The sequence below is a fragment of the Cupressus sempervirens genome, chromosome 8 (assembly GCF_028749045.1).
Source record: "Cupressus sempervirens isolate cs-2001-9-10 chromosome 8, ASM2874904v1, whole genome shotgun sequence".
NCBI classification, from domain to species: domain Eukaryota; kingdom Viridiplantae; phylum Streptophyta; class Pinopsida; order Cupressales; family Cupressaceae; genus Cupressus; species Cupressus sempervirens.
The window spans coordinates 828994086-829012416 of NC_143125.1; the positions used below are offsets into that span (position 1 = coordinate 828994086).

General features: G+C 32.0%; 2 protein-coding genes across 2 annotated transcripts; both read right to left on the reverse strand.

Moving 5' to 3' along the window:
* Positions 1 to 835: 835 nt before the first annotated feature.
* LOC149544975 (uncharacterized) lies at positions 836 to 1495 on the reverse strand. Its single transcript, XM_089796027.1, has one exon. It carries the CDS (start codon positions 1493 to 1495, stop codon positions 836 to 838), a length of 660 nt encoding a protein of 219 aa, XP_089652153.1.
* Positions 1496 to 8944: 7449 nt separating this feature from the next.
* On the reverse strand, positions 8945 to 9715 carry LOC149544976 (ethylene-responsive transcription factor ERF098-like). Its single transcript, XM_089796474.1, has one exon. The coding sequence runs from the start codon at positions 9696 to 9698 to the stop codon at positions 9117 to 9119; it is 582 nt and encodes a 193-aa protein (XP_089652600.1). The 5' UTR covers positions 9699 to 9715; the 3' UTR covers positions 8945 to 9116.
* Positions 9716 to 18331: the final 8616 nt, after the last annotated feature.

Sequence of the window (18331 nt, forward strand, 5' to 3'; positions counted from 1 at the left end):
CCAAAGTATCAATAGAAACCCATCCATCATCTCCGGTATTCTTATCATTTGGCATGTTTAGAGAAGGGCAGCATTCATCATAGGTTATCAAATCTTGAACATTAGGGGAAGGTTCTGATCTAGTACCATGATCTTTTTCTTTTTCTTTACCTTTTGATTCAGTTTTTAAACTTTTTTTATCAGTTTCTAGATCAGGAGAATCATCACTTGCTTGTCTCTTCCTTTTCTTTGTATTTTCTCTATCACCAATGCAACAAAATTGTGCAAGGAGAAGGATGTGATCAGAAGGCCAGACACGAGAAGGAATGAATCGATCCTCAGCCATAGTGACAATATCCCAATCCACAACCTCCAATAACTTTTCCACTTCCAAATTGTTGTGCGTGTAGAATATATAATCTAAAGTTTCTTTAAAATCAAATGCATAATGAGTAAAGATGGGCTCTTTAGTTTCCGAATTCATCCACCGCTTCATCACATTATCATCATTAGAAGAAGAGTCATCTGAAACTCCTTGCTCAAAATAAGCAGAATAAGTGCTGGACAGATCAATTGAACTCCTTCTTAACTTGTTTGCATCAAACTTAAGCCCATAGCCCACTTCAAGTTCCTTGTGCTCTGGATCAATTTCATTATGCACCAGAAAAGAATAGGCGGCACCAGCAGGCCTAGAATTGAAATCACCACATATCACAATGGCCACATCATCATCATCATTCCCTAAATTGTCCACAATCTCTTGTAGTTTTTGTAGCAGACAACAAGTCTGCCACATTTTCACCTCTGGAATATCCCCACGAGCCACCAGATGGGTATTTGCTATGCAGACCACATTCTATTCAAACCTTAACAAAACAATCAAAGCTACATTGTCCCTTGTGTTGAATAGCTTGACTGATAAAAATCCATACCTCTCCAAAGTCCCGCTCAGTTTCGAGGGCAACAACTCCCAAAATTCATGGCTTCCATACATAATGTCAGATTTTTCCATACAAGAAAACTTTTCACCTAGGAAAAAGGTGGCGCAGCCATCTCTATGGGCCGCATTGCAATCTAATTTTGGCAAATAGAAGCCCTCGTATCCCTGGCGTGTCAATGCAGTATTGAAGTCAACATAGTGTTCTTCCTGCACCTCCTGCAGACATATTATATCTGCATTGTATGATATGATTTCAGACACCAACTTCTCCCTGCGGCACTCCCATTTGAGTGCATCACTTGGACAGGCTTTGTGTTTGTTTGAAGACGCCCAGTTGTCCGCCAGAACGTTGTATGTTATCACTGTGAATGTTGGCCCACGTTTCACGTTTTGTTCTGTTTTGAGGCTCACAAGCCTGCGCTGCAGGGGATTTCTCGAAGCTTCTCTTGTTGTGTCATCTCCACATGATTCTAACTTGGTTTTCCCTTTTTCTTCTATTGTGGTTTTCTTCTCTTCACATTCTTGGCTTCCGCTGTCTATGTTTTCTCTGTTCGATTCATCACTCGCTTCTGACATGGCGGCTTATTGGATGGATGATGGGACAAGCAGTTTTTCTCTCTTTTTCTTTTCGTTTGTTCTCTGTCTTTTTTATGTTTGCATACAGCCACGATGCTTGAAACTAACAGTGGCATCCTTCCACCAATATACCTTTCAAAATGATTCGTTAGAAATTAAAATCTTAGAAAGAATTGCTTTTACACTCGCATTACTTTACACAGGATTATCAATAAATATATACATGTTAGCAATGTAATGCAGGTTTAACATCTATGAAATTAAATAGTTGAGTAATAGTCAGTTTAACCAAGATTCTGAAGGATGACAGAGCCCTAAAATGAAACCCTAAACCACTCAAACAAGCAATAAGCCAAACAGAAAACATAGGGCTGAAGTTGGTGTACTTACAGATGATAGGACACCGCGAATAAACATGTTATCTTCTCTTATCTATACCATTTTCGTATAAATGTTTTGATACACAGACACCAAGAAAGATGCATCCACTTAAAGACAGCTAATTAATATTTTAAAACCCAGGCTCACAAATTATCAAAATGGTGGACCGACATAATATCCATGTACTTAATATGAATGCCCGTAGAGAGACATCTTGAAATATTACACCAAAAAAATAAAGCTGTAGAGAAGATAAACAGGGTAGGCAGCGGTACCCAGTGTCGGAGTCGGAAATTTTCATTTTAAATGGTTTATCTGACAATACATTCTACTTTTGTGGTAGCAATTAATATGTTCCTGCAAGTATCTCTAAGAAATGCCCTAATCATCAGTGTGAAGCTATTTTTAGTTTTATATTATGTTTAAATTGTAGTTATAATTATACTTGAAGTTTTTAATATATGTCATATTGTTTGTTAAATTTTTATTTTTATTTTTATTTTTTCTAAAAAGGGTAAAAATTTATTCAGTCAAAACCAAATTACAGAGAAGGGCCCAAGGCCCACAACAACACTACATATTCCTATCTTCCAATAACAACTGATCAACAATCCTTTCGCTAATATCCCAAATTTCCACATTCTTTGAGGCCCACTTCACCAAACAATTTGCAACTCTGTTCCACTCGTGAGGAATATGACAAAAGGAGATAGTATCCAAGGAACTACATAGACTTAAAATTTGTCTGGCCAAAGAGGCCAACCTCCAATTAACATTCTCCAAACTTTGATTATTCAGCATATCGACAACAATCTGAGAAGCAGACTCACATATGATCTTTTTCTAGCCTAAAGAGCATCCTCTCTCAATAGCAGTCTTCATAGCAAGGGCCTCCATCAAATTATTAGAGTGTTGACCCTTGTAAATAGAGAAGAGAAAAACCGCAGCACCATCATTACCTCTACCTATATCCCCAATACCAGCATGACCAAGATTCCTCTGTGAAGATCCATTTGTATTAATCTCCAAGATCCTAGCAAGGGGAGGAGTCCATCACCCATCCCTACAAACACGTTGCTTGCCATGGCAAGGCCTTTTTCCTAAAGTGCATCTCCCATTATTACCATCCAGGTTCAAATTCCTAACAATAGGTTGATCACTAGGATCAATACTTTTAGACATATCACACTTTGCAAAAATAGTCTCCTGAAGCCTAAGCCTACTAAGAATCTTCCTCCACAACTGAAGGCTATCAAGCTTAGAGCCACAAAAATTGGCCCTACTGTCTAGGCAATCTATAAGAAAGAGGTCTTTGTAGGAGGTCAGTCCAAGCTTTCCCAAAAGTCAATGAGAAAAGTGGCATGAATGCAACCATGACTCCAAGTCTCCCACCATCTATGCCATATTTCCCTTGAGAAAGGGAAAAGAAAAAACAAATGAGAGGTACACTCTTCATTGTGCGCACATAAGAAGCAAACAGAGGGTCCCTGAAAACCTCTTTTGCGAAGGTTCTCCCAAGTGAGACATTTCTTTTGAGCCAACAACCATAAGAAGAAATTACATTTGGGCCAAGAAAAGTTATTCCAAACCTTCTTCCACTAGGGCACTTTAGTTGGACCATGTCGGTTCCTGTCAAGTATAGCATAGCCTTGAGTGTTAGTGTAGTTTTTTATTTTTCTTATTTTGCTAGGTTTTTCCTACACTTTTAATAATCTCGCTTAGGTTAATAAAGCATGTCTTATTAGGTGAATGGTTGTGAGGTGTCACCTTCCTACATGTGAGCATCAATTAGCTATCTTGGGAAGATACTTTGCTATCTTTAGTCTGATAGATGGTTGCTCCTCATTGGTTGGTGTTGCCACCTCCTCCCTCTTCCTAGCCTATATAAGCATGCTACCTGGCTTGTATTTGCTCTCTTATTTTTGCATCCTCTTAATGCTATTTTGCTTCCAGCATTTGCATTACTCTCTTGGAGACTAACTCTATGATGCTATTTTGATTTTGTATCATTTGCATTCATAGTTTAGATATTTACTCTTTGCACTAGTTTTCTGGGTTATTAATCTTTTCAGATTCTAACATTGAGCCACAGAGAATTTGCCTTTTGGGCTAGGATTCCAAGCCAAAACATCCCCCCCATTGAGGGAGCTACAAAACCTATTCTCCAACACATGAGAAAGAAGATCCTGATCCTCATTAGAGCCACCGATAGGCCACTCCTGAGAATCTTTCCAACAAGAACCTTTACCCAACAAAGCAAGTCATGCACATCTGAGCTATCAACACCAAGAAAATACTTTTAAGAATCCTGACCCAATCTAATTGATGATTATTACACCACCTCCAATACAACTTAGCAGCCGAGGCCATGACAATAAGTGTCATTGAACTAAGACCAAGGCCCCCATCATGTTTTGGCCTGCAAACATACTCCCACTTAACTAAACTCCACTTCGATGAGAGGAGAGTGCCAAACCAAAGAAATTGTTGAGAAAGAGCATCAAAATTCTTCACAAAGGTGGAAAGGGGAACTTGCACACAACACTTGTAAATAGGGAGAGACTACACCACAGCCTTTAGAAGAACCACTCTCCTAAATATTGTTTGTTAAAATTAATTACACATGATTTTTTTGATTTTTTATATGTATTGTTCATATTTTTTTATGTGTATCATTCATTCGTAATAAATTTTTAGTTTTATTTTCTCCATTTATATCTGTGATCGATTATCCGACACATCAACATCCCTCATTATTTGGAAACAAAACCTCAATTCTTTGTCTGAGGAAAAATAAAAACCCCAAAAAACTAAAGAGTGAAAATGACTAATCCACAAAAAGCCAAAATTCTCACAAAGGAAAGGGAAGCGACAAAAGAAAAAAGCAAGGGAAAATAAAAACAAGGGCAGAGGGAAAACGTAGACAAATGCTTAACGAATCCCTTATTGAGGAGCAATGGGGTTTTGTTCCATTCTTTATCTTGAATGCATTATCTTCCCATATTTCAGAAATTTGACAAGGGTCTTTCTATAGATTGTCAAACTTTACATGGCAACCTTTTTCTAAGTGGGTTTTATTCCAATGAAGCAACAAATCTAATATTCAAAATCCTTTAACCTTAGTCATTTTGTCAAACCATCTTGACTACTTCTTAATGTTTTCCAATTTGTTCGAGGGCTTCATCTCTTTTTTCTTCTGAGTGCAATAATTGACCCAAACATGTATATACTATTTTTAACAAAGGAGAAAAGGTGAAAGAAAGCTTTCCCACCATTGAAATGATATTTTTTCTAAGTCTTTGAAGGGTTTGTGGTAAGCCAAAACCATTTCTTTGGGTGAAAAACCTAAAGTAAAAGCAATTGTATTAGTTGGAGAAAATCCCAAATGGTTATGGGTGAATTGGGCATAATGACAAGAGCAACAAAGTGATAGTGATAAGAGGAACCATTAAAGAGTGCAAAAAGAAGATACTTCAGTGATTTTTTCTATTGTTTGGTGGGTCATAAGACACTTATCAACAAATATGTTCAGTGGTCTACATTTCAATATAGACATTAGATTGGGATTCCCTTCTCCTATAATCTTCAACAACCTTCAATAATCTTCCTTAGCTCAAGCAAATTACCAGCCAAGATCCCTGGCTCTAATAACACAAATGAAATGCAGTAAGAAAGAAAACAATCTTTGTAATTGTAACACAATCTACCCAGAAAACACAACTAAAAATAAGAATCTCTATAATTGTCAAACAATAAGATTGCACTCAAAATCAAAAAATTTATTTTAGTCAACGCAAGTCCACACCCATCTTACAAGCTTGCATACTTACAATATTTATATGAAATTTTAAAAGTTCCTAATCCACAAATTCTAGAACTAATTACTAACTTAGATAATTACTAGCTATCTAAAATCTTCCCAAACACTAGTTAAGATAAAAGAAGTTACCTAGAACTATCTTTCAGATCTCTAATCTTTGACCGTGATATTCTTGCTTCTGCATAAGGACAACAATAAATATTTTTTGGCCGGTATGATTTAGCTCAAACTTTGACCGCACAAGCAAAAACAATAAAGAGTTATAGGGAACTTGTATGCTAGAAGGGAATGAATGATTCTTAGACAATTATCTGATGGTTTCCTCCATAATGACAGCCACCACTGCATCTTCAGCAATGTGTGAAACCATCATTTTACAGGCAACAATTTCTTCATTAGTCAGAGACACGGATATTCAATAAGATAAAATAAAGTCATAAGTGCAAGATTAAAATGTGAAGTTATTTCCCATACGAAACTAACTTTAAAAGATGAATTTTCCAATTCATTTAGTTATTTGTTTTTTAAATGGAAATCATAAGTTTTCAATATTTCAAATACTTTTATCATTTACATTTTTTCCTATCAAATTTTATTTTGTTCTTTTTTCTATTTAACTTTTACAAATAGTTGTTGGTTTTGGCTTTTGTGAACTTTGGCAGGGTGATCTTTATTCCGAACCCCTTTTTTGCTAATTTGTAACTAGTATATTAATTTATTAATAGAAAGAACTATTCATCAAAAAAATAAAAAGAAAACACATCTTAATTTCAAACACAAATGCTTAAAATTGACAATTTTTATTGATTTATAAGTACTTCCATCTGATTTATTTCTTGGTTTCGAGTTGGAATTGAATTTGCTTGATCATTGGCAATTTCTACAATTTTTGTTTTAGGAAATTGTCTGTGTTGTGGTTTTAAGTATGGTTTTAAATTTTGTTGGAAGTTGCATCATCTCAATCTACAAATGCATTAAAGACAAAACAAAGTTAAACTTTTTTTTTCCAAATTTTTTTTTTGCTTTCGACTGTACACACTGTGCAGATCATAATGATCAAATAGTAGAATTTTCAGAAAAAAACAATGATGTTTTGATATTTTGAAATTTGGTCAACTATACAGTTTGTAGAGAGGATAGCCACATCCTCATCTCACAGCCTGATAATGCTCCGACATAACATCCTATACCACTCGCCAATATTATTTTATTGGCATTTCAGATGCATACAATATTCTACATGAGATTTTTTTTGGGTACTCAATATGACAATCTTCTCAATGAATTTCCTTCAGGGCATTCATGTTATGTTTATGATTAAGTCCAATGGTTGCCACATTCATAGTTTCTTTCAAACTTAGCTTTTCAAAACTGTGCTCATATAGATGGCAGATTCATAAATTTTAAAGGGAAGTCCACCATAGTAACCAATTTTGGCAAGATGGACTTACCTTTTTCGTGAGCTTCATTTTCTTTTTTTTTAACAGAAATGTTCGCTAGGAAAGTAAATAGATGAAAAATATTCTGGAAGGTCAGTCATGCACCACGTAGAAAATTCAGTTTTCCCTATTTATTAGATAAAACGTATTTATGGCATTCATGCTGAAATTATACTGTCAATTTTGACAAACAAATATTGATATTTTAGGTTTGATCGATTGGTCTTGTTTTGACTATTAATCTCAAAACAATAATGCTTCGTATCAGTAATTCAATAGATACTATGTACTACAGTTTTGGAATCTTTTTTATCTACTTAATCTTTAATAAATTAATTTTATTTTAAGATTAAAATCAATTACTGTAATTTATTAATGAAATTTAGTTTTTATTTGAAATATGGTTGTATAAATCTTTTTCCTGTTATATTATATTTATATTTGTAATCCTTTATCAGAATGAAGTGAAATTATAAAGATAATTATTTATTACAAATTATTTGGGATTTGATGCTTTTGTCAATACTAGTGGTCAAACAAACTAAAGACCTTAAGTAACAGTTTTGTTATGTTGAATGATATGGCAATAAATCAGATTGATGCAGGACATTTAAATTTCTTGAAAGCTTCTAAATATAATTATGTAAAAAATATTACAACATTTCAAATATTGTTTCATAAATCATTATCAGAAAAAAGTGAAACAAAGAAGAATTACTTATAATTTTATGATTTCAAATCAAATAGATTAGCGGTGAAAGAAATTAAAGACCTTAAAAAAAAAACCTTTTAAACTTCTAGATGATAATGAAACTAGATTGACACATAGAAACAAGGAATTGGATAGCTACATTTGTTAAATTAAATAAAAATAAATTCATAGAAATTTCTTGGTATCTTATGATATCCTTCTCTAACATTTTCCCTTCAGCATTTCAGAACATATTCAATGATTACACCTCAGAATAATTAGCCAAAAAAAACTTAATATTACAAATTATTTCAAATTTTGATATTTTAAAGTGAAGTATACCAATGGTCAAAGGAAATTAAAGACCTTAAAAAGTAGCTTGTGTTTGAAAGGGTTTGGAATGAGAGTAGACTATAGATAAATTTAGGGAAACAAAGAGTTGAGTAGCTAATTTCTCATAGTAATTTGTTGATTGTTTTTAGATTTGATTATACAATTTTTTATATATGAACAATTTGGGTCACATTTTATGATCTATTATTATAATGACATTAGTCAAAAAAGAGAATTTGATGTTTCCAAATGAACTATATCAGTAGTCAAAAGAATTGAATGGATAAACTAATAACACACATGTTAGAGACTTTCAAATAAAAGTGAAATTAGATTGTTGTGGAAAAACAAACAATTTTTATTTTTTCTTAAATTATATAACTTTCTTACATAAATTTATTAGAAGTCTCTAAATATGATTGTATAAACATGTTTCTATTAACTCTACATATTATACTCTATGAACCACCGGCATCAGAAAATGAAAGTAAACCAAATAAATGAAAATAATATAGAACAAATTTTACAAATATTTATATATTTACAACAAAATTCGAATAGCAATATAAAAAAAAGAATGGAGGGGTAAAATAACAGCTCACATTTGCTAAGACTTTCAAATGACAGAAAAACTAGATTACTGCAGACAAACAAAGAGCTGAATAACAAGTTTAACAAATTTCACTAGACAGATTTATGATGTTTATACAGTTTAGACAGTTTATACGAAATCCTTCATTAAGATTAAACGATAATGATAGAAACATTGAAGACCTCAACAAGTATAAATACAAACAAACTATACCAAATGTCTCATAAATGTCCGAGGACCTTTCAAAATAGAAAATATTGTATATAAAGTTTGGGAGGTATATGAGAAGCACTTCGCTATTTTGTGTGTAAACTTGATTAGTGTTTGGATCAGAATCAGCAGTGATTATAAAGCGCACTGTAGGACTATGGTATGATCCTCTCCTTCAAAGAACCAGAGACCCAGGAAGCTGTTATTTTTTCGCTAGTGAGAAGAATATCTTCCAAATAATCCGCACCCATATCCTCAAATTCTATCACAATTCTCTCACTGCCATCACATGCATTTCTTGCTTCCTCTTCTCTTTTCACAATATGATCTTCACTTGGAAGACTCTCTTTCTCCTCTTTGAATGTTTGTGGATTCATGAAATGGGAATGTATCTTAGGGAAGTTTAGAATAGCTGTTGGCCCTCTAATGTTAAGGGCAGCTCTATCATAAGCCATGGCTGCTTCTTCTGCATTGTCAAATGTTCCAAGCCAAATTCTAATCCCTTTTCTGTTTGAATCTCTAATCTCAGCAGCATATTTCCCCCATGGCCTCTTCCTCACACCTCTATAATGCTTCTCATGATCACCCACTTCTATTTTCTTCTTCCTTACATGCCCAATACCAATTCTATCACCATGAGAGCTTGATAGTATACTATCATTTACTCTACTCTTCTTCATAAGAATGGGTTCATTATTGTATTCGCCTCCTCTTTTGTCTCCCTTGGCGAAACTCATTGCTTTTAACTTTCGATGAGAATTGCAAACTGAATTGGTTAATATTAGAATGTTATCTTTTATATACAAACCAGCGAGTTTAAAAATCGTTTGACTCGTGTTTTAAGAAGAGAGGCCTTGTCAACTTTTGCCGGCACACAGTAAGACCCGATTGCGGTTTTACCTTGTTAACATCACGAATTTGGTCTAAAGTTGGAAAGTTGGAAAATAACAAAATATGAAGTCGTCATATTTCCATGTTGGTCCACTTTGGCAGCTTAAGGTTTCGTGCTTTGGTTTAGATTTCAACATTTAGGACACATGGGAGGCCCAAAGGTCGCTTTCCATTTGACGACTCGTGGAAGTGAACCTGTAATGATTTTACGTGAGGCTATTGCCAACGTTGATTTTTGACTCACCTTAATCACAACAATTCATCTGTCGATTACGATGACATGGAACGTTCTAGAAATGGGACGGTGGCATGAATAGCTTTCAACGTTTACATTTGACTATAATTGTTAAAATTGTATTATTTTTTAATGAATTGTTGTAGTTTTTTTGGTTGACTATATGAAAGTATAGTAGCAATAGTATCTTAGTATGCAATGGGTATGCTGTAAAATCATGGAAGGTTAAGTAAATATTTATCATTTTTTCCATTTCTCCCTCCCATACTTTCTATTTCTCTTTGTTTATTTATTAATCTATCTCACTCTGCATATCTATTTCTATCTCTTTCTCTATATCTTCCCCTCTCTATGTTTTACTTTATATCTCCCTAGTTGTTAGTCCCTGCCATAAGGCAGGAGACTAAAGTTATTGGGTGCTTCTTTTTTATTAAACTACCTCAAAAATTGTGCCTAAGAAATATTTCACCTAAGGTTTTCTTAGTTCAATTATATTAGTGAATTTTCATTGTATTATTTCTATTTTCTAATAGGGTGGAGCTATTTTAGCTGGTAGTCTTTTTTTAAACAATCAAAGATTTTCCTAAAAATTGCATGTTATAGCAGATGGCATTATGAAAACAGTTCACGTGGAAGGTCTTTGCTTCTACATTTCATACATTCAGGGATTTATGTGTCATGTTGATGCTTCCACATTTTGAATGCATATATTGAGGTGTTCAATCTATTATCCATATTTCTTTTCTTTTGAGTCTGCATTCAAATTCTCTTATAGGAAAGGGAGGTTGGATCTACAATGAATTTCATTATATGTTTATAGTTTCTCAAAGTATTTTACCATTTTGTGGAGCTCCTCGAAAATGCTCGATGTTGGTAAAGGTAAAATCATGGTGCCCTCTTTTACTTAATTTGTTTGATTCTCTACAAAAAATCTCAAACCCTAATCTCTTTTGTTTTGTTTTATTTCTTGCTTTCATTGTTTCCGGTAAATGTCCTTTGTATTTTCTATTGGTATGCCACTCTAGGTGAGAGACTTTAATTAATGTGTCGAGTTGGTGATTTTTAAAACTAATAGAATTATTGTGTTTGAATACATAATTCTCTATAAATTTGGTGTCATATTTATGCTAAAGGCGTAGTTATTCTAGAGAAAACAACCGAACATTGTCGATCAACTGTTGAAATCATATTAAATGTCTTAGATGATTGAATTGACTTTCTCTATCGATCATTAATTCTTTTATGATTTTGGTTAATGAGAATGTTGGAAGCAACAAGCATGGCTACATTTGGGGCTACTTATAATTCTAGACCAATTCTACAAAGACAATTTATCCCCCATTTAGGTGACTCACTTGATCTCTCATGCCTCAATGTCACATTTTATTTTAAATATTGTAACTTAGTAGTTTCTAAAATCTATTTGTTAAGATTACATAAAATTTGAATTGATTATTGTAGGCCAACTGCTCTAAGCCTCCAAGCTCTTACAATTTGGTAGGCCATTTATTGGATTTTCACAATAGGAAACTTTATAGACATAGATTGTAGGCTCTACATGATTGACATAAGATCATTCTCATAAACATTGTTATGCTAATAGCTCTAGTTGTGGTTTATTTAGTGGGGTATTGTGCATTGAAAAAACAATAGGCATGATAACAAGAGAATTGGGTATGGATATAACGGATAAGTTGAGCTTCAGCTTCAGCCAAGGCAGTGGCAATATTAGAGTAGTGACAAAGATCATACAAGGTGCAGAACATTGTCACCAGTTCCAAGTGCCTTCCACGGTAGAGACATTAGATCTGGATAATCCAAAAGTGATTGATCTAGCGAGTCTAAGGTAGAAGCACATTTCATGGTTTTTTTTTTTTTTTTTTGGTCTTTTTAGCATCATTTTTATGTCTTTCCTTTCTTCCATAATACAAATTAAAATGATACTTCTTTACAAATTTAGGGTTATATTAGTAAAGGGAGCTCCTTTACAATTGTTTTTGAGTAATGCTTACTCTATTATTGTCTTATTATCTGAGTCATTGATTATACAAAATGTAAATGATGTTATTTCAAAGAATTGGGGTTTATTAGGTATTTATTAATTACCATTTCTTTTTATGTGAAGGACAGTGGGGTTAATCACAATACAACTATATTACCCTCTTTATCTATAAAATGTGTTCTAGTTTGGCTACTATACTATCAATAAATGTATTTCTCTACTTAAGTCTTTGCTATTAATGTGTCAAAGAGAATTGGTGTTCTAAATTCTTCTTTAGGTCACCATATATGGACCAAACTAGGAAACAAAAAATACTTGCATTGAAATTGTGTCCATGGCTATTATCTGGTCTCTCATAAGCTCTACAATTACTAAACATTGTGATGATATTTCTTTTATTTAATTTCATGTATTGAAAAATATTTTGTTAGAGGAAAAGTTTCAAATGCAACACTTTACCTATGGATATCTTGTTCTATATTTTGTCCCCAAAAAGTAGAGCTTGGTGTTTTCTTTTGTAGAGATGGTGCAAAGAAATGGAGAATCTTGCCGAATTGGACTTGGGGCTAACGATAGAGGAGATAAAGTTTCTTATAAGAATTTTATTAGTGCTATTAGGGCTTCATAGTGTATGTTGTCATGAATCAAGCAGAATGAAGATGCCAATGATAATGAGTAGAATGTCAAATGGATCAAAGAGTATCAATAGCAAGTCACATATGAGCTTGTTAAAATTATAAAATATGCAATGATATTCCATCTATAATTGATGATCATTTAATTCCTACTTCCAGTTCACAAGAATATACTATTACAAGATGCAATTCTATTGTTGTTATTTTTTCTTTTCATCCAACAAAGAGGTATTATACATTGTTCAATTCTACTATCCTTTCCATTGGGTTCTATGTTGAAAACTCTTTCTCTCCATTTTTACATCTATCCCCTATTTTTGTTATAATTATTTTTTGAAAAAGTACTGAAAGCATCTCGCATAATATTATCCTATCATTTTTATCTTTAGTAGAGAATTACCTACATCATTCTTTCTTAGTCCTCATGAGAATACATTTACTTTTCTATTTTATCTTCTTTTCATCCATAAGAATGATTTGTTGGAATTGCAAATGATCATTATGAAAATTATAGAAATAAAGATAAATCTACATGACCTTCCATAAGTGGTTGTTGAGTTCTGTTGAATTCAATTATTTTGTAAGGGAAGAAGATTACTACTGATATCTTCCTTAATTTAAAAGTGGACATAAAATGAAAGAGGCTTTCAACCAATTTTTGAAGCCCTACTATACATTTTAATCCTATAAACATATATGTTTTTAGTCATATAATTATGTAAGAATCTTGTACATTTTTCTTCCATGATAACCAATTCCTAGATGGGCTTAATGAGACTACTTTGATACTACAGGCTGCTTCAAATAGTACAGCTACAAATCTACCTCCCACTCAATCTAATAGGTTTGTGTGAGCACTAAAGTTGTAAGTTTCCTATAATAATGAATTCAGCCAAAGGTGAGTTTAAGTGATTTTTCTGTACATAACATGGTTAATTTTTAATTAATTATTTAAATGATACCATTATCTTCACAAAAAAGGAACAATTTTCTTAGTACTTAGAATGTTAAAAATTGTTGCCAAGATGGTTCAATTTGTAAATTTCTAGGTTTGCTTTATTTTATTTTATTTTATTGTTATATCATTTTAGTGAATTTTCTAAAATATTAGTATTGTTTTATAATTACTAGTGGGTTCCTACAGGGCTTTTCATTTAGTTAAAAAAGTTTTTGATGAAGCCATTGCAGAGATATACATAGTGAAGAGTCCTATAAGAGTACTATGTTGATAATGTAATTATTGAGAGACAATCTTACTTTGTATACTTCCTATTTACAAAAAGATGTAGGTAAGTTAATGCTTAATTCTTGGTTTATAATTTGGGTAGAGATTTTTTTTTTAGGTATTTAATAATTTAATAGGAGTGTAAATCAAGGGTTTTTCTGATGTAATTCTATTTAGATCTAACTTGGGAAGTTGTTTGAGAAGTTGATGTGGGCTTTGAATGATTTTTTTCCATTTACTAGCTTACTATTCCTTTAGCTTATTTTGAACCTCAATTTAAAATACCAGGAAATATGAAAAAATTATATATTTCCAAAATTACATGTTGGCATTATGTTATTGGCTCATTCATTGTAGAAACACTAAAGAGAACTAATTAAAGGGTCAAATGGAAAATGTTATTACATACTATGTTTACCTTTATATGTTGTTCAATAGTTTACTGCCTAACTTTTTGCTCTTATAAGTGTTAAGGTTACATCCTCCTATGAGTTTTTTATTTGCATTTTTTTCCCTATTACTAGTTCTTTTTCTTTGCTAGTAAGACTACCAAGATTTAACAACTCTCAAATAGACTGTTGTAATGTACAAAGGTTCTATCATTCTAATTGGAAAATAAACTATGTTTACATATGTTCATATTGTTGGGTGTACATTCCCACTTCAATTGAATTTACTACAAGAAGAATATAAGTTGTCTTCTCTTTGGAGATATAAGCCCTCATGGCATCGAAGGAAAACCCCTCATTGCAACCAAAATGAAGTAAGAAAACATAAATCTCTCAAACAACTCTTAAAGAAAGAAAGTGGGACTTCTACCTACATGTAGAGGCAAGGTTTGGTCAAACCCCAGAGACCAAGACCCATGACTACTACTAGAATAGATGCTTTCCTGTCCCATATATACAATTGAATGCCCTTCTAAGGCAGGCTTAGGGCAGCCGATAGGAGGAAGGAATTGTATGCGTCACTGACTCAAACTTTGTTGTGCTAGTTTACTAGTTGGCTTTAAATCATTGATTCAACATAAACTATCCATTTGTAATTGTCTCATCAAACAAATTTGAGATTTTACAATTTTTAAGATTGTTCAAAATATTTAGTGCCTTTTTTCTAAGATGCTAGGATTTTATTATCTTATTTATTATGGCACATGCATTAGTTGCAAGAAAAATTCTTCCTTTAGATGTTGAATTTTCTCCGCCACTATTGACTGTTCTTTTTATTGTAGACACTCCTCTAAATTAAGATATACAAATTAATTATGAATGAAAGGCTAGTTAAATTCATAGTTATAACTGGCAAGGTAATAAATGAGTAGTTGCAAATGCTGTATGAATACACATGGAAATGAATAGAAATCTTGAGTTGAAGCACGAGATTTCTTGTCCATTCAATTAAATAATTTAGTTATCACCCACAAACCATATTTGACAGTTTAGTTTTGTATACTAGAAAGAAACAACTTTGTTTAATGCAAATAATCTTTCCAAAAATGATGTTTAGGAATTTGATAAAGATAAAAAAATTTTCTCTCAATATTTCTTTTTAAATGAATATTGAAATATGTCCATACATTTATTATAGTTAAATGAAGAGAATAAGGAATATATTTTGTTTGTACTTTCTACATTTGTTTTGGTTTTAAAAATCTTCAATTTGATTGTTGGTCTTTTATTATTATTTGGTACATGGATCATTTATGTAGTCTCACTATTCGTTAGGTTAATGGTTGTGTTACAAAATAGTTTGAGTTTGATTTTGATTTACCTAAGCCTAATAAGCATTAATTCTAAAAAGCAAATATGATATCCTCAATTCACAGTAACAATAATCCTCCATCTTATAATCTTCCATCTTTTTCACTTTAAAGAACATTATAATTTTTCTTCCTATTCTTTTCATAAAGGGCGGGGACTTCTACTTGAGTAGAGCTCTTGGTTTTTTTATCTTGACCTATTGACATATCTCCATATCTCTCTGTCTAATTTTTCACATCTTATCACTCTATCCATTTCTCTCCATCACCCTCTTCCTATACCTTTAACTCTCTACATCTCCATAATTTCCTCTCATCTCAATATCTATTTTTTTATCTCTATATCCCTCTCTATTCCTATATATCTCCTTCCCTGTACCTCTTTATATAATTTTTTGCCTTTTTCTTTATACCTCTCACTTTATCATTCTTTATTCTTTATATATTTATATCTTTTTTCCTCACTCTCTTACTCCTCTCTCCCTATCCTTCTTCTTAATCTCTCCCCCTCTCTCTCACACACACATACAAAAGGAAAAAATCTTTTAATTTTTCTATCTCTATAGCCATCCCTCACCCTATATATCTTTATGTATCACTTTATATCTCTATCTTCATTTTTCTATCTCCTCATCTCTTATTATTTTCTTATGCCTCCTCTATACATATTTATCTTTACCATCTCTATCTACTCCTTTGTCGACTCTCTCTTTCTATCAATTTTTTTTGTTTGTATATCCTTCTCCTTTACATTCATTCTTGTTTTAATTAACAAAACATGCAACTCCTACATCATAATAATTTGAATCAATTTATTTATTCCTTTTTTTACATCTATCATGTCTTTACCAATCACCTAGGTTTGATGATGTGTAACCTAAATATGTACATGTTAATCACATGTGCATCCATCAACAATAGTATCCTATTTGATTTATACAGGTTGGAGCTTTGTATTGCATTGAAGCATACTAAGGCACTACTCCATTTGTTATGTTGTGGACACAAGTGACTTGAATTTGAATATTTTTACATGGTTACATTTATCTTGCATCAATGCTAGATCAACGTAAAGAAAATCAAAGTGTGAAATATGACAAGTTAAACTAAGATATATTGTTTAGTTTTAATAACATTTTTTAATTTATTATTTCAATAATAAAGAAATGGGTAAGATTTTCTTTACTTTAATCTTCTAATAAATTAATGATGGATTGTAGATGTGATATTTATTTATAAAAGGAAAATTATATATGATTGAATATTTAAATTACACAACCTAAGCATTACATAGTGTAGAAATATAATTCATCTAACTTCAAAACAAAACAAAAAAAATACAAATATTTAAACAATTAGGAAACTCATTTATGCATCTCTTTTGGTAAAACATCATAGCCACAATCCTATTCAATACTATGGGTTTCATAATGTTAGCTGATCTCATTTTTGGATTTAAGTCTATAAGATTTTCTCTTCATAAATTTTAAGGGTCATTTTTTATGATCTATTATTTTAATAATAATAAATTGTTCAAAAGATTTGGTTTTACTTCATTATTCTATTTTCTTGACAATAAATTGTGAATGTATATGTAATCTTATATAATTGAATCCATAATGTCCATCGTGTAATTTTATTAATCTTTAAATAAATATGAAATTCATTAATCAATTCATAGGAAAACTACATGTCGATTAAGCATTAGATTCAATTAGAGATGCTCCAATGAGTTACCAAGACTTAGTAGAATGAGAATGAGATAACTTTGGCTAATCATGGAAAATTAAGTGGAAGGAGAAATTGATCAACATGTCAAATTTTATACAATATTAGTAATAGAGTGATGTCAAGTGTCAATGCTATACAACTTTGCATAAATGAAGTATCATTTTTTATAAATCTCCCCTTTCTTTGCTCTCACAATGTATGTTGAGTTCGAACCCTTGAAGGCCTGCTTTATAGTTTTTTTCAAGTGGGTGAACAAAAATTGTTATTTGGTTAGGTTTACTATCAAGTCCAACTCTGCTAAGTAGAAATTCATGTAGCTAATGTATACTGATGGCAAGAAATCTCTTCAAAATCCAAGATAAATTTGAAGTAAGAAAATGATGACTTGTCAATTATGGTCATGCCAACACTCATGCTCTAACTATCATTCTCATTATCTTGAATATATATATATACATATAAACTCAAATATTTTTCTTACTTAATAAAATATATAGAAAACAAACATGATAAAGCTTATTTTTTTCCTTTCTTTCTTCCACTTGAATTAGATACTAATAGACTTGACATAGAGGTCTATATAAAACTAAAATTTCCATGTAGGGAAATCAAAGTAAGAAAATCTCTAATATCAATGCATGGAGATAAGTTTACAAAGGAATAAATATATTAAATATTAAATAAATTGTCAAGTTCAAGTCCTAATGCTTCTCCAAATATAGGAGAGATGATCTAGTAGTTGCCCACATTCTAATGACCACTACATATGTCATTATAGATCCCCCCATTACTACTCATAAAGAGCACCCAAAAATGATAGCATGTGTACTAATAGTCGATCACACATGTACTAATAGTTGATCATTTTTTAGCTCTCTCTATTGTTGATTGG